Raw genomic sequence first — 17,262 nt, forward strand, 5'->3', positions numbered from 1 at the left:
ATAACCTTTAATTCCTTTAAACATGAATACTCTAGGGGGATTATTATGAAAACCTTATCAAAACATATTTTTCCCAAAGCATGAAGAACATAAAATGTTCTCTCGTTGAATCACTATAAACAGCAGTCAAAACGCTGGCCCGTAACACAGTGATGTCCAAGGGGCCCAATAAAGCAAGTAGGGCTGTCAGCGGTTCTCAATAGCTCTGCATTTTAAATAGTTAAATATGTTTATTATTGATTTTCAGGGCTCCTGCCTCTCCAGAGATTCAGAGTCAAGTTTCTCTCGCTCTTCCTTTTTCACTGCTCTATGGCACTTTCTCATCCCCTTTCTAATTTATTTCTGACCTACTAAAAGCTGAAGGAAAAGTTAACCGAACTTATTGGAAGTAAACATGAAGTAAGAGCAACCGGGATCTGAAGTAAAGTCTGAGGGGGTCTCCTGGGAAGGAAGTATATGAATGTTCATGCACTGGCTTTATGTTTTGCTGGCTGTTCATAAACTTCCCAGGTTAACTTCCCAGAAGTTTGTTGTTAGAAAAGGATGGATTAGTGATGTAAGGGTGTGGGAAAGGATATTCTATTATAATATCATAACACTGAAATTACATCACGAAGATCCCCAGGTCATGTTTTAAGAAGACTGCAAAGATGCCCAATTTCTGTTGTTCCTGAAGAACTTAGTCTAATTTTATGTAAGTGTTCTAAGAACTGTTATTACCTCGTTCTTTCACAACGTTTCCATTGTAGAACTGATCTCTCCAAACTGCATCATCACTTACAACCAGACTGAAAGGTAAGAGAATCAAACAAAGTTATACTGTACTGTACTTCTAGCAAGCTATCAAGAAGTAACTAAAACTATAAGAAATGATGAGAAATCATGCTATTGGGGGGTTTATCTGCTCACTTGACTGACACATTTCTGGAGGTAACATGATGCGGTCCTGAAAGTTAGCTTCAAGGATAGAGGAATTACCTTGCAGCTCTGCTAGTGGGAATTCTGAGATAGTACATAGCCTCACTACACAAAAATTCTCTCACGGAGGAACGAAGCACAGCTCTGCCGTCGCCATTTCTATGGGTAATATGATAAAAAAGATTTTCAGTTATAATTAAGATAACACCAGTTTTTACTTAGATGACTAAAAAAAAAAAAAGTACCGGGAGTATGGGGTTTTTCCTGAGCCTTTTAATTGGAGCTCCCACTTTTCACCCTGCCTTAAAAAAAAAAAAAAAAACCTAAATATTAGCAGATTTGTGTTAGCAGAATAATAATATAATAATATTATAACAATAGCAGGAAAGCTATTATTCAAGAAAACATATAGTACCTGTTCATGTAAATTCCAATAAGATGGGCTCTTCCATCCCCGAGCTGATCTGCCCATATCCCAAACTAAAAGGAAAAATTATTCATGTTTATTAACCTTTAAAGCTTTTATTGTAATTTATAATCAAAGTTACTTTGTCAAAATTGAAAATGGAATAGTGCATTTTTAAGATTATAACAATCAACAACCTGAATAAAGGTGAAAATAAAATTCAATCCATAAGACGTAACTGAAATTCATTTAAAGAACATAAATTTAAGACATATAATTAATTTCTTCATCATCTTATAGCTGAGCTCAAGCTTGTTAGGTGTAGAATACTGAGAACTGATCTATTTAATTCCAGAACAGGAACTAGGAATGATTTATTAGTAGAACATTTGCCTATACTATACGCATACAATATAAAACCAGGAGCATACTGTACCTGAAAAAATTGCTTTTGAATGTACACGATTAACTGTTTCCAAACTTTTCTGTTAAAATTTGTTTGTGGTGTTCAGCTCCCAGCTGTGCCACTTACTAGCTGTGGAAATTTGTTTGAGTAACTTAATCTCACTGAGACTGACCTTTCACTTCTGTAAAATGGGAAAACCGTTGCCAGATTGTTCTAAGAACGAATGTTAATATAGGCAAAATGCCTTGCACTGTGTCCAACCCACCCAAGTGCTCAAAAGATGGTAATTATTATTATTGCCAACAATTACTTGCTAAGTTAAACATCACTCTATTCTCTTAAATTAATCAATTAATCTTTAACTCACAAGAAAGTCACAGCAATTTCAACAATTGGTTCTGTGTTTCCTCTCCTTTTTTTTAAATCAGATTCCACACATTGAACTTGCTTCAACGTCTTGCTGTATTTCTAGAAGGTGCCTTCTTAATTGTTTCAGCATGTATAACATCCCCAATTAATCCTGACTTAATTTCTAGCAGTTCTACAAATGTTCTGCAGCTATCCTGGCAAAATTATATTCTATTTGTCCTTCCGAGGCTTTTATATTGACTCATTGTGCGGCCTGACTTTGCCTAAATCTCTTGCCAAAACTCCACTGAATGAATTCTCTAGCGATAATCACAGAAATGTTATATTGTGCTGCCCCAGTTTTCTCAATTCCATTAGAGAAACTTATGCCCTAGCTTTTGAATGTAAGAAATCACAAGAAAAGCACAAGAAATCATATCAGCTAATCTATATATGACACATTCTTTTAGAAACATCTTGAAGTCTCAATACACTAATATTAGAAATTAATGCAAAATAACTTCTTCAATAGGATAGCATTTCTACCAGCTGTTTATATTTGCATAAGGAAGTGATATTGGTGCTGCTCTTACCTGGTGGCCCCCATATCTGTGAGCCAATGGAATGGATCCAAGTACTATCTTTTCGCCACTTACAAGCTGGATAAAATCATCTGTTTCTGAGACAGATAAATCAAGGTCCAAAATATCTTCTAGCACTTGCTGAGGCAGGAAAAGAAAAATCTTCTTACAAACTTAAGTAATCCTTTCATAGTTTTTGAGAAAATAAACTTCTTGGTAAAAAGAAAATTAAAAGAATAAACTTCTTCCAAAATTACATTAATATTTTCTCAGAAGAGACGTACCATACTTTCTAGGATTATTTATGCTACTTGGGAAAATTAGGTCTATTAGATAGTTCCAAAATTGTTATGGCTTTCTTATGATGCATGGTAAAATAATATTCTTCCTAGTACATACTCTTTAAAGGAACTAGAAAAAAGTAAATGTCCTATTTTTATCCCAAATTCATCTATATCATGAGAGAATAATTTAGAATTTGTTATTGGAGACCCTTTCTAAGAATTTAACTCATTTACCCCTTTTTCCACAAAAGTGTGTTTTCCTGTAAGATAACTTTAAAATGAAACCGAGTACTAGGCTCCAGGAATAAGTATCAAAAAGTGACTTCTAAGAATGACATTCTCCAAGTTATAAATTTTAAAACATTTATCAATAGATTAACAATTTAACTCTGAAAAAAATATTACTAATTTTTTAGACAAAAGTTATAGTGAGTTAAGTGTTGTGAAAAAGTAAAGCCTAACCTTTGAAACTGCTACAAGATGTACTCTTGATTTGAAAGGAGTGGGGAAGGCAATTGAAAAAACACAGTTTTTCACTTTACGCACATAATTTTCTTTAACAGGATCAATTGGCAACACAGCTGATAAAAAAAAAAAGACAACCCTTCTTAATGTTCTCATTTGTTGCATATACAGCATTAATAGTCCTTAGAAAGCCTACAGTTGTTTAAGAAAATCAACTTAAACTACTATTTTGTTCATACTTCGTTATTTAAAGACTTATTTTCAACCATATCTATTCAATATTCATATATTACAGTATATTAAACTGTCCAAGAAGATGGGAGATGAAAAAAGTTTAAAACAAGACACATACCCTGACTTCAAAGATTTTCACTTATGGGAGACCAATGGGATGTGCAATTTATTTATAAATAAGAATATATGAATAAAATGAGGTGAGCTGCATTACAGTATCAGAATTATAGTACTGGCCAATCCAGTAGATCCAACCAAAAACATATTTGACACTTAATCACATTCTTTCTGCCCTTCGGAAAAATCATAATTAATTGAAGAAAACAGATACATACATAAATAACTGTAAACCAGGCAGCAGATGTTTTACTAAATGTACAAAACTGCTTCCAATCCCATCAGAAACTTCAAAACATTTGATACATGCCTGTTCACAGGGCTAGAATTCTAAAAATTGCCTCCAAAGAGATAAACTATGTTTCATGAAGTCCATGCACTAAAGCCCATGTACTTTATTTAAAAAGCTGTAGGGCTTCCCTGGTGGCGCAGTGGTTGAGAGTCCGCCTGCCGATGCAGGGGACACGGGTTCGTGCCCCGGTGTGGGAGGATCCCACATGCCGCGGAGCGTCTGGGCCCGTGAGCCATGGCCACTGAGCCTGCGCGTCCGGAGCCTGTTGCTCCGCAACGGGAGAGGCCACAACAGTGAGAGGCCCGCGTACCGCAAAAAAAAAAAAAAAAAAAAAAAAAAAAAGCTGTAGAGAAAAAAAGAGAGCTTTGGGCATGCTTTAGATACTCAGAAAATGTTTATTTTTAAGTACCATTCTTAAAATCTTAATGTTTTCCTAATCCAGACAAATTAAAACAAAAAATAGAAGGGGATAGGTGTATTACTAAAACAAGGGACATAAGAACCTATGTTTCTGGATAGAGATATTATCAGGATGTCACTGTCACCAAATTATTTACTAAACATAACGGAAATCCAATCAAATTATTTACTAAACATAATGGAAATCCAGTCAAAAATCGTAGTAGGATTTTTTTTTGAAGAAAGAAAGTGTAAATCGGAGAAAACACTTTTTTTAATAACAGAAATGGGAGCTTCCTTATCATTTTAAAAATTGTAAAAATAACTAAAAATATTGCTATCCCAAAATAGATGCAAAAATCAATGGGACTCCATAAAAAGCCCAGAAACAGTCCAAAGTAATGTAAGAATTCCCTATATAATGAAAACAATATTTTGAATCAGTGGAGAAAGGTGGCGTCATGTCAATTTGTTCAATTGTTTGGAATAACTCCTTTTTATTCCACACAAGCCTAGGTGAACTAAATGTCAGTTATAACAGAAACAAGAGAATTCTTATATCTTCTCCATATGAGTAGAAAACAGGCAAATGTGGGTCAGATTTAGCTCTTTACACTTTCCCCTAAGTACATGGTGAATAAGGCAGCATCATGGGGGAACAAATGGGTAGTCAACCAAAACACAGATTTTAGTATCCATCAAGAAAACCTGACTATGATTAGGAGTAGATGATCCAATAGTGTATTTTCTTCTCTTTTAGGAGAGCCTCTGTGTGGAAATAGACTAAATTATATAATTAATGCATTATCTTTTATGATGCTCTAAAATTTTAGTAGAGCATGGGCAGTATATAATGTTTCACTAATACTTATTTTTTTGTACTGATTGACTCACATTTTGGCAAGGTAGCTGATCAGCTAACACCTGTGATCACTGGCCATGGAATAAAAAAGACTAATTGCTTCAGAGGTACCCAGTCCTCACCCTTGTTACATTTAGCGAACTAATCAGTCATAGACCAAGACCCCAGAGAAAATTCCAAATGCATGTTAACCCATTATCTTAACATTTCAGAGAAATCGGTAGTAGAAATAAGGGTATTATTTCAAGTCTTCAGAATTCAGTTTGGTCTAAGAATATGAAATGCACAAAAATTGCTCACCTTTCAGTGCAACTCTTCTCTCAATCAATGTTGTTACCAGAGTTACATTGATAATTCATTTATCAGTTATCTAATAACATCAGGATGAGGTGTTTCTATGCAGTACTATGAAACAATATATGGTTATATTTTGTATGTAATCTCTCCTTGGCTGTAAAACCTGGTCCTTCCTAATGTTTTGCACAGTATCATCATTATGGAAATAAAATGTCTTCGAGTGTAGCCAATTCTCCAATATCAAAATAACTTTGAAAATGTTTCAACTGTACACTTATTCCATTTTTATCAGTGTGACTAGTTGTTTCATTTGTATAAGTGCAGTCAAAAAGGCCCAAGCCATTTCTAGACTGTGCAGGAGAGAGGAGTCTGTTCTTTGGCAATTACATGCACAGCTTAGACAATGTTTTAACTTTCTAGACTCATGCTTGGCCTAGTTGGGTCAAAGGAACTCCTTTGTACTCTGCATGTCCTGTTGGTGGGTGATTGTTCATGGGAAGTTTAGCTATACTATAATGGTGGAGGCCTTCACAAATTTCATCTGCCTTCCCCCCTACTTAGCTTTGCCGAATTACATCTTTTTAAGAGCCAGGTTATTGTTTTAATCTGGGTAAACAATTTCTAAATGAAAATGGCATAACAGAATTGTGTAGTGCTCTATCTACCAACTATGTGAGCTTGGGCAAGACACTTAATTCCTATATAGCTGTTTCTCTACCTATAAAAACACGGCAAATGAAAATATTCTAAGTCACGGGATTGTTGCAAGTACAAGTGTTTACTGCAACACTCTATTTTGGCCAACTCCACCTGTGGATATTTCTTAATACATAACCCTAGATCAAGATAAGCCACAGGTGCATATTAACCTTAATTTGTAAAGCACCTGACATCTTTTATATAATATTCTTCAAAATCAGGGGGAAAAAACCCTCAATAAAACTGACATTTTAAAAAACTTCTTTATTATATGCTTTTATTCAGTTAAAAAATTTTGAAGATAAATGTAAAAATGTGCTCAGCTATACGGTGCTTGCATTCTTTAATGCAAAATGCATGAGTCAGAAGAACAAGAAAAAATATCAGAGAATCACAGTTGCCTGTTTGCTGGTCTATTTTCTCATAAGTGAATTTTTTGAGGACAGAGTTAAGTTTCTTCTATTTCTGTATCCCCAATGCTTACACTTTCTCTGATAGGCTTTGTGCGTTTGTACGCATGTACTGAATGATTAATTATATCACGACTTCTCTTATAAAGACACCCTCTCATTACCATGAGAAGAGTAGATCTGGCCACAGAATTAAGGAAAGGTCTTTATAACCCTTATCGGGCATTAATCCTGTCCATTCTCCAGTATTCCCTGGGCTGGTTACAAGTAGGTTCAACATTACCAAATATTAAACAACTTCGCACAGCTCTGTACACCCACGAGCGGGACTCACATATCCAGATGTGAGCAAGATTGCCAAACTAGGCCACAATATACCTATAAGGTTTTCAGAGGAGAGCGTCCAGAAGTCGAGAGACGAGGCTAATCTAACTTCTCTTTCACAATAGCCCTGCTCGGGGTTTGACTTGTTACTGTAAAGATGCAAAAGGCTGGCACTTCCTCCAAGGCCAGGTCGCCATAAGGAGCAGACGACGGCGTGGCAGGTAACACCCAAGAGAAGCAGCCGCGGAAACTGGAGCCTCCGGATTAGGCAGCAAAACAGGAACCCGATGCTTCGCGTCCTACTTCTGCTTAAATACGCAAACGGAAAGTTCATGATTGTTCGTCGGGCGCCCTGTAGCATTTCTAGATGACAGCCGGTCTAACACGGGTGCATTTTTGCGGAGACTACTGGAGGCACCGGCTGGGCGGGGTCGGGGGAGGCCGCTCCCCAGAAGGAAGATCACGCTGGTTTCTCCCGAGCCAGCGGCGGGCGGGCGGGGTTACGAGAGGATCCAGCCGCCCTACCGCCGCTCAGCTCCCTGCGGCCGCTCCTCCTCCTCCGTGGCGGGAAGCGCCCTCGGGAGAAGCGAGAAGGGGCGGGGCTGGCGAGGCAGAAGCTCTTCCGCTGCCGGCCTTTCGGATCCGGGTCCCGGCAGGAGGGGCCGCCGGGCCAGAGGCGGAGCTGCAGCTCTGCCGCGACTTTCAGACGCGGACCATGGCTTCGTGCTGGTGTCGGTGGCGGCGGGGCTGCTCCTGGAGGCCGGCGGCGCGGAGTCCCGGGCCCGGCTCCCTCGGCCGCGCGGGACTGTCCGGGCTGCGCGCCGCCGCCGCCGCTGCAGCCCGCGCGCAGGTGAGGCCGGGAAGCACGCGCCGTAGCTGGGCGCAGAGGTCACCGCACTAATGACAGCGGCGCCGCAGAATGAATGAGGGCGAGCTGCACGAGCGGCGGGCGGGGGCCGCGGGGCTGCGCTGGGACGCGACCCAGGGCTGGCGGGGCACCGAGGACGGGACAGAGCCGAGGGGTGGGCACCCCGCGCGGGGCTTCAGAGCTGTGTCCTGGGGACAGGGGAGCGTCTTGGGTGTGGGGAAGGGGCGGTGAGGAGCCAGGTCCCGGGGAAACGCAGGTGTGGCCCAGTGGTCTCCTGGGGTATGCGTAAAGTGTGGAGAGCGTCTGCAGGTGTTCCCTCTCGAGTTACAGCCAGGGCTTCGGGGGCAACAGAACTTAATTGGGATTTTAGAGCAAAAGATGCTCTGAGCGCTCAGAGATACGGAGGGTCTGCGTAGCCCCAGAATAGGCGGAAAAGTCTCGTGGAGAACGCGGGGCTGATGCTTAGAGTGGACCGGAGTTCAGTCCTAAGGTAGTTGTTTCGGAGGGAGGGCACACCTGGACGGGCTGGAAGGAGAAGAGGCCTGAGGATGTCGCAAGTGGAGAGACCTTGATTTTTAAATCGACCTATGACTTCCTGAAGCAGAGTCAGAATCTGAGCACTAACCGTGACTCCCTGACGCTCTCCCCCTGCTGCCTTTGGACTCCATCTCATTTTTCTCCCTTTCCGGTCAGTTTAGCTCCTGTGTATTGACAAGTTTCTATGGCTCTGTGAGTCCTTTGCCGCACTTTGTAGTGATTAATTCCTGGCGTACCACAGGCTAGACTCGTACTGGTAAGCAAACCACGCAAGGTCTGTGGACTCACTGTCCTTTTAGAGACTTCTCCGGTCGCATAGTAATTGTATGTGTTCTCCTCTCATCCTCAAGGCTTATTTTTTTTTAACGTTTATTTGAATTTAGGACTCTTCCGTTTCAGTCAGATTTGGTGCACTTCCGTGTCCATCAAAGACCATTTCCCAATATGAAATATGTAGTATTTCTAAATGTCTACTTTGGGATACATATGCATACATAATCACAACTTATCCAAAATAGGCATTTGGAGAGAGAATGGCCGCTGGGCTAGTCTATGGATTAGACAGTAAAGAGAGAATATGGGAAAAAGAGAGTCTGCTGGGATCCATTTCAGTACTGTCCTAGCCAGCCTTCGAATAGTTCCAGTAGCACAGATGAGGATGTTATTTGGAGAGATGGATGCACCCACCACTGATGCCACTGATACGTCTTTTCTTTGATGCTCCTTATTTATTTATTTATTTTCAATTCCATGCCCATTAAACAATTATCTTAGCCACAGAAAGGGTGCTTTCCTGGAGAGAATGTGCTGGATGTCTTCCATGTCTGCCTTAATGACCACAAGGAGGAGCCTTTCTGGTAATGCCAGTACTGTGTATTTCTGATTCGTGTCAGTGGTATTTTTCACTGTAAATACATGAGCCTTCTGGTGTTTGCCTCAGGAGGCTGTGTTGTGGCTAGTTCAAGTCTGTTAGGGCCTGATAGTCCTTGGGGACAAAGAGCAACAACAATAAAGCCACGCCCGTCTCTCCCAGCACAGCTCCACTTTTCCTGATGTTTGTATGTTCTCTCAGCTTCTTCATTGGTAGTGTTCAAACGTCTTGGAATAGGACAGAAACCAGTGTGTATATGATTGTGCCAAATCACTTGTCAGTATGTCTTGATTCTTACTCAGCATTTTCTCTTTTTTAAAAAAAGTAACTTCATGAGAGGCAAGGTTGGCTTTCAGGGAGAATATGTGATGGAAAGACACAAAATCGGAATTGGGAGATGGTTGTTGCCCGTGCTAGCAGTGGCACACGAAGTGGCTCCGGTTACACCACTCCCTTTGAATACTTTCCTGTTCTCCTGAGCACCTCTAACCTCACTTTGGGAAACATTGCCCGAAGGTACTCTTTTTTTTTTTTTTTTTTTGCGGAACACGGGCCTCTCACTGTTGTGGCCTTTCCCGTTGCGGAGCACAGGCTCCGGACGCACAGGCTCAGCGGCCATGGCTCACAGGCCCAGCCGCTCCGCGGCATGTGGGATCTTCCCGGACCGGACCACGAACCCGTGTCCCCTGTATCGGCTCTCAACCACTGTGCCACCAGGGAAGCCCGCCCGAAGGTACTCTTAAAGCAGAAGACAGCTTGGTTGAGTACATACCATATTAAATGTACACAGCTAAGAGCTTTACATATGATCTCTCAATTAATCTTAGCATCTCTGTGAGTAGATATTATCAGAAAGCTGTCTCAAGGTAACTACCGGGAAATGTTGGAATCTGAGCCAAGATCCACCTTCCAGGCTTTCAACAAGTCACGCTGTTGCACTGCCCAGTGGTTAAGAGCCCTCTGTATTAGCTGTGTAATTTTAACTCTTCACCCCAAGTTAGAGGTTAGGTCTCAGATTGAATAAGCATTATAATAAATCCTAAATTCGTGTGAATCACTTACGCATGAAGGCTGACAAAAGTCGGTTAAGTGTCATGTAATGGTAAAATGAAAGGATTATCACTTTTTTTCCTTAGGACATTTTAATGCCTGGGGTGTCATAAATGTCCTTACTGGTTTAATGAATATAATGCTATGGTGAAAATAGAACTCAGGACCGCCTTCTTTGGCCTGCCTGCCTGGCAAAGTCAACCTTTATTGTCATTTTAGTATGTCTAAAGCAGGGTGTGTTCACTAAAGAAAATTCAAAAAATATGAATTTTAAAAGAATAAAGCAAAAAACTCCCACGATCCTATTTATTCCAAAATAACTATTTTTAATAGCCTGGTTTATATGCTTCTAAACCCTGTTTCCTGATTTTATTTGTGTGGGTGTACACATTTTTAGTGGAATCACATAATGCACACAGTGCTGTAGGTGTTTTTTTCTTTTGATATATTGTAAACATACCCGTATTACCAATTTTTCAGACTTTTCTGAATTTCAAGTTCCCCGGCTGTATAAAAACAAGTAGTTGTGAGAGTCAAATAGTGTGAAAGCACATTGTAAGGCTTTATTACCTTTGTTTTCTTTTTCTACTGCTAAATCCATCCTTTGTCAAGATATTTTCTTCAAGTATTCTGTAAGAGCCCTTCACACATCAGATTAGTAAATTAGTAATTTTTGAAATGCCTGTGTCCCTGAATGCTTCAAGTTAGCTGCCGTATCTGTGGATCCCCACTCCTGTGCGCAATAATTGTCGGAACTGTTTGTCGGCACCACCTCTGAATCCTTTAGAAGTCGTCTCTTGTTGTTCTTGATCTCTCAATATTATCAAAATGTGCTGCTGGGCTTGCTTGTTTGTTGACATTACTTTTCAAGAAGTACCATTTCCAAGTATATTCAGGACCAGTGGCTTGAAATAGGCAGTGTTTGTGTAACTGTAAATTTCTTCCTTAACATTGAAATCCTTTCTTTTTCACTGTCTGGGCAGATGCTTTTGGGATCTTGATTATTCTTTGTTTTAAACCAAGTTAAGACTTTGAAAGAGTGTAAACCACACTAATCCTTACTATTCTCTGCCCACTCTTAGCTAAATGGAAGGGAATTTCAGATCTGGAAAGATAGATGTGAATATGGAGCAGTCTTTGGGGGAAGGGATAGATTATAGATGTTTTTTATTTTCTGCTTTTTTATATTTATATTTTCTGTAATGACGAATATTGCTTTTGTAATAAGGAAAGAAAACTTTTTATTTTTTTCTAAAGTCTGCAGTCTAAATGGACAACTAAAAGATAAAGGTTACTTTTATTATAAATTATGGGAGTTTTAATTTATCTAGTGTTATAAACAAGTTTTTCACAAATATTCTTACAAGTTTCTTAATACTTTTATTTTATAGATGTCCTATTTTAGTCTTGTGAAGAGTTTAACATCTGCCTTTCCAAATATGTGTAGTATATCACGGTAAGTTTATAATCCGTATTGCAACTAAAGTTATGAGCCATACTGCCAGTAAATTTCTATTCTAAATTGTGATGGGCTAGTCCAACAAATTGGATATGCTGTTTAACTAAGTGCTACAATATCTGCTCTATGTGATCTCTGCCTTTTGAAAAAATGGGAATACATTTGTGCCTTGGTATGGTGGAAGGGGATTGGTTCTAGCCACGCCCCCACCTCAGATACCAAAATTGGGGATGCTCAAGTCCTATAATATTTGCATACAACCTACACACATCATCCCATATACTTTATTTTTTTTAAAGGAACATTTATTTATTTATGGCTGCACTGGGTCTTTGTTGCTGTGCACGGGCTTTCTCTAGTTGCAGCGATCATGGGGGCTACTCTTTGTTGTGGTGCGTGTGCTTCTCATTGTGGTGGCATCTCTTGTTGTGGAGCATGGGCTCTAGGCATGCGGGCTTCAGTAGTTGTGGCTCACGGGCTCTAGAGCGCAGGCTCAGTAGTTGTGGCGCACAGGCTCAGTTGCTCCGCAGCATGTGAGATCTTCCCGGACCAGGGATCAAACCTGTGTCCCCTGCATTGGCAGGCAGATTGTTAACCACTGCGCCACCAGGGAAGCCCCTCATCCCATATACTTTAAATCATCTCTTGGTGACTTATAATACCTAATACAATGTAAATGCTGTGCAAATTGTTATAAATACAATGTAAATGCTGTGTAAATAGTTACCAAGCATGGCAAATTCAAATTTTGTTTTTTGAAACTTTCTGGAATTTTATGAGTTTATATATATAAATATATATTTTTATATATATAAATATTTTTTTTTCAGTTCGAGGTTGGTTGAATCCGCGGATGCGGAACCCATAGGTATGGAGGCCCAACTGTATAAAATTTAAACTCAGAACACAATGAACATGGTTTATATGTCTTTGATTTTATGGGTTCTCAGGGTCCTGGTTATAAAAATTGATGTATTGTTGAGCAAGGTCAGAATTCTGTTATGTTTTTCTAAATTATAATGACCTTTTTGTATTCATGCTTAATTTCCAGCAAGCATCTGGGCTTAAATTTCCCATCATCATACTCTGCTGTATATATATGCATAGGTTTGTATAATTCTTACTTAAAAGTGAAGTTATCTCCGTAAAGTAACGCTCAGTCTCCCACTGTGTGCATTTCTGCCTCTCCAGGTTCCATCACGTGACGCCAGCAGTGTGCTGCTGTAGTAAAACACGGAGCGGTGAGAAATACACTGATCCTTTTAACCTTGGCTGGAGAGACTTGAAAGGTCTGTACGAGGACATCAGGAAGGTAAGATATTTTTGACGGTGCTGTAAAGTAATGTTGATTTCTTAGAATTATGCGCAAACAGTGCAGGTTTTCACATGTGTGCCGTGCTGTTGCAGATTTGATTCCCAAATGTCAGGTTTCAAATGTTTCTTGAGCAACAAGTGTGGGGCATCGTGGAGGATGCAATGCAAGTTACTATCCAGAGGGGGGTGATGGCAGAATTGGGAAACGGAAAAAAAAAGGTACAGGCAGCACGTACACGTCCAAAGAGTCATCTAACCTTTCCTTGCCAAATCCATCACGTGCTCCAGGCCTGGTGAGGCTATGAAGCCTCCGGTGACTCCTGCTACTGTCTTCCTGTCCAGTTCTGAATATCAGTGCCAGGCTGACCCAAATAGGGCTTTCTTCGCTAAGCATTCTTTTCCCAAAATTTTCAGTGGCCCCCAGCCTCACGTGGATTCTCAGATGCTGCCCAGAAATGTTCACGTGCCCCTGGTCAGCTTCCTTCCCGTTTCAAGGTTCTGCACTTTGCCCCTGCAGCCCCCACCTGACTCTCCTGTTTTCACCACTTCCTGTCCAGTGGACCACGCAGAGGCCGTGAAGGAGGAACTCCCTGAAACGCCTGCTCTGGGCCGTTTGCAGCCCACACTGCTGCGTGCCGGCCTCCTCCCCTCCCACCTCAGTGAAGTCAGGGTTTCCTCCTTTCCAGCTTCATCCCTGTACCTCTGGTTAAGTCCCATCCCCTTTGCCTCCTTGGGGCCCTAGGAACTCCTCCTGCAATTTCCTGTTCTCCTGTCTTTATCTGCAGACTCGCCCTCTTCATTCTCTTTCAGATCCATTTTGGATGCTCCAGCTTCTTCCTGTTTGTCTTTTAAAGGACCATCCCTTGACCCTGTGTCCTCCTACCCCTTCCCTTCCAGTATTCTTGGCCTCTCTCTCTCTTTTGCCCCTTCACCACTGCTCCGCCATCGCACTGTGCCTTCCTTTCCAGCCTCTCCTCTGAAACTGCCTTTGCTTCCCTCCACCAAATCCAGTGGGTACTGCTGGTTTGTATCTTCCCGGACTCTTTGAACATTGGACACTGTTCACCACAACCCCCTCTGTGAAACCCACCTCTTGGCTTCTGCACTCTGCTCGTCCTCCTGACTCTTAGGCCATCCTTCAGTCAGCTTCCTGGGTTCCTCTCTGTCCCCTCCACCCCACCCCTGTTAACTGTGCCGTCCCTGGGGTTCTGTCGGCTCCTCTTCTCTCTCTGTCTTCATGTTTACCCATTCCCATGCTTATGAGTCCCACATAATACCTCCAGTCCAGATGGAATTTTCTCTCCTAAACTTTGCTCACTGGGCAGCTCCCTGGAATGTCCATGACTGTCTCGCACTTGGCAGATCTGAAGCTCTACGTTTTCCTACAGTTTGTTTTTTCTCTTGTTTTTCCTATTGATTGGAGGCTGCCACCCAGGAACCTGGGGAGGATCCTCGATGCAGCCTCCTCTTCCCCTCCACACCCTCCTCGTCTCGTCTGTCTCTTGCCTTCAGTCCCCAGCCTTGCTTTCCTCCTCCTGCCCTCAGCCTGAGCCAGAGACGCCCCCGTTGTGCTCCCAGAGCAGCTGCACTTACCTCCACGACAGCAGTCCCCCCGCAATGTTGTTTTCCTTCCCCCATCTAGACTCTGAGCTGCCTGTAGGCAAGGGGCTGTCCTATTTATCTTTGAAACCTCTGCGTTTATTATCGTCCTTGGCACTGAGTCAGTAACTGAGGGAGTGAGTGGCTGGCCTGCTGGACTGTGTTCACTTGAGCCCTGCTGAAGGTCCTTTGGGTCCATTTGTAGCTTCCATTGCTCCCAGGGCATAAGCTCTGGTTCTCTCCAGCAAGTCCCTGAGGGACAGATACAGTAAACACACATGCCCATCACCAGGAAGGCTCTCCCTCTTCTTCAGAAATCAAAATCCTACTTATCCTCTAATCCCCAGTCAAAGCTCATCTCCTCCATGAAATGTTCAGTTTTTCTCATCCACACTGATCTCTCCATTCTTTGAACTTTAATGCACTTAACGTACGGCATTGTTCAAGTTACCACCATATTATTCACTGAATATTTCACATTTTTTAAAATTTTGCTTTCCCAACTCAGTTGGAAGCTCCTTGCCATCAGGTAAACCATGTCTTACACTTTCCCTATGAAACTTTGGCTTGTGTGGCTAAGTAACGGCTGAGCCAGACTCTGACCCTTGCTCTTCTTTCTGGCCACGTCTCGTCTTGCAGCCCCTGATACCCACTGACCTCCTGCTTCATTGGCTCCTACACTCCCCATCTTTGTCCTCTCCCCTCCATCTTCCAAGCTGCAGCCAGCCCTGTTTCTTTCTCTCTCCAGCTGTCACTGGCCATCTGGTGCTTTCCTCCCCCAATCTGCTATCTCTTGGAGTCATGGGGCGGCAGCAGTGCCCACCCCAGCACTGAGGCCCCTGGGGGCGAGCCAGGCATTGCTTGTGGCCCAGCCACACACAGCCAGCTTTATGGCCATACAACATTGGAACCGTTTCCTACTGAGTGTTGAATTTCTCAGTTGAAATGAATACACTAAAATCAAAGTTTTGTGAAAGAAATCCCACTGACTGTGCAGTTATGATGCTGTATTGACACAGAGAAACTTTGTTTCAGGAACTATTCATATCTACAACAGAACTTAAGGAAATGTGTGAATACTACTTTGATGGAAAAGGAAAAGCCTTCCGACCAATTATTGTGGTGCTAATGGCCCGAGCCTGTAATATTCATCATAATAACTCCCGGTGAGTTATTTACTTTCTCTCCTTTATTGGTTTTATATTTGGCAAACCTTCCTTCCCAAGGTTACTGTTTAATCTCCTGTTTAAGAAGTAGCATGTATTTGAGAATTCACTTTGTGGTAGTTAGTTTCTAGCTTTGTGTTCCCAAGGTCACCCTGGAGTCTAGTCTGGGCATCTTCCTTTTCCGTGTTTTTTAGTATCCGTGGAAGAACAACTTCAGCTGCAAATAAACATTTTGGAAAGAATTTTCAAAGCCACATTGAGTTTTCTCATTCAGAAGTAAAGAATACCAGGATGTATGCATACTTGTAATCATTGTACACACGAGGCCATTAGTCCAAAGGTTGATGGTTCTAAAGTCATGAGTTAGGCCTGGATTCTGGGCACCACACCCACTGCAGGGCCTGACTTCCTGTGGCCTTTGGAAACGTGCCAAAGAAAAATCTTCTTAAAAGAAGGCATTTTGACTATCAGTCTTCAACTTCTATGTTTCAAGTATGTGTAAATTTTTCAAATATTAAAACAACTGCAATGTTTTAATATTAAAGGAAAATGACAATGGACCCATTGCCATTATTTTCTAGACTCTGCCATGTTACTGGAGTGTCTTCATAATTTTTTTTGTTACATCATGTAATCTATTGATATAACCTCCAGTAGACAGTAATAGACTCATACATTTCCCTAGTGTTGAACATTTGCATTACATTCCCTTTTCTCTGTAGATAGCACTTTAAGGAATGCCTAAGGTTTGCCAGCATTAAATTTAAGGTTGCTGTCAGAACGAGTGTCAGATGTTGCTTCTTAGCACATGCTTGCCTCTGCCCGCAGCCGTTTGTGCCCCGCTGCTGTGCCTGTCCAGCTCCAGGATATGATTCCATGCTCATGGGTGCCTCCCACTTACCCTGAGACTTGCCAAGTGCTCACAGTATAGTTTGAACAAGCAGTGAAATCTCTGGCAGTGACCGTTTTCCCATCATCAGGACCACTTTCACCTCACCGGAAGGCAGGGCAGCAGAAATGCTCCCTCTGAACCAAACTTGAAATACCTCTCACATGGTCTAGAACTGGGTTTCTCAGCCGTGACTCTGCTGACATTCGGGGCCAGATAATTCTTTGCCGCGGGGACTGTTAGGTGTCTTGTAGGGTGTTTGGCAGCCCCTCCCCTAGTTGATGACGACCCAGAAATTTCTCCAGACATTGCTAGATGTCCCCGGAGGAGCAGAATCGTCCCTGGTTGAGAACCACTGGTCTAGAGATAGTGTGTGTTTATATTATTAATTTCTCAGATTAACCCACAATACAGCTCATCACCCTCACAGAAAACAAGGGAAGGAAAATATTCTGCATTGCTCACAT

The 17,262-nt window shown here is 41.8% G+C and overlaps 2 protein-coding genes across 9 annotated transcripts in view; one reads left to right on the plus strand and one right to left on the minus strand.

Moving 5' to 3' along the window:
* Positions 1-7,618, minus strand: part of LOC116749597 (protein adenylyltransferase SelO-like) — a 28,643-nt gene extending 21,025 nt beyond the window's left edge. The window contains exons 1-7 of one of the 2 annotated variants that reach the window (XM_032624102.1): positions 7,097-7,618; positions 3,406-3,524; positions 2,672-2,800; positions 1,334-1,398; positions 1,164-1,220; positions 979-1,077; positions 721-788 (exon numbers count right to left, since the gene is read on the minus strand). In XM_032624102.1, the coding sequence (XP_032479993.1) occupies positions 721-788; positions 979-1,077; positions 1,164-1,220; positions 1,334-1,398; positions 2,672-2,800; positions 3,406-3,524; positions 7,097-7,403 (844 nt within the window). In that variant the 5' untranslated portion in view covers positions 7,404-7,618. The remainder of the gene's footprint in view (positions 1-720; positions 789-978; positions 1,078-1,163; positions 1,221-1,333; positions 1,399-2,671; positions 2,801-3,405; positions 3,525-7,096) is intronic. The other variant, XM_032624103.1, reaches the window with a different exon arrangement.
* PDSS1 (decaprenyl diphosphate synthase subunit 1) overlaps positions 7,378-17,262 on the plus strand; it is a 59,116-nt gene continuing 49,231 nt past the window's right edge. For 5 of the 7 annotated variants that reach the window (XR_004348650.1, XR_004348651.1, XM_032624105.1 and 2 more), the window contains exons 1-4: positions 7,378-7,892; positions 11,760-11,824; positions 13,019-13,139; positions 15,776-15,906. Coding sequence is in view for 4 of the 7 variants with exons in the window: in XM_032624105.1 (XP_032479996.1) it covers positions 7,410-7,892; positions 11,760-11,824; positions 13,019-13,139; positions 15,776-15,906 (800 nt within the window). In the remaining 3 variants the exon portion in view is untranslated. Of the gene's footprint in view, positions 7,893-9,221; positions 9,305-11,759; positions 11,825-13,018; positions 13,140-15,775; positions 15,907-17,262 lie in introns of those variants that run through there. The other 2 variants (XM_032624108.1, XM_032624109.1) reach the window with 2 other exon arrangements.

This window comes from Phocoena sinus, chromosome 2 (assembly GCF_008692025.1).
Source record: "Phocoena sinus isolate mPhoSin1 chromosome 2, mPhoSin1.pri, whole genome shotgun sequence".
Taxonomy (NCBI): Eukaryota; Metazoa; Chordata; class Mammalia; order Artiodactyla; family Phocoenidae; genus Phocoena; species Phocoena sinus.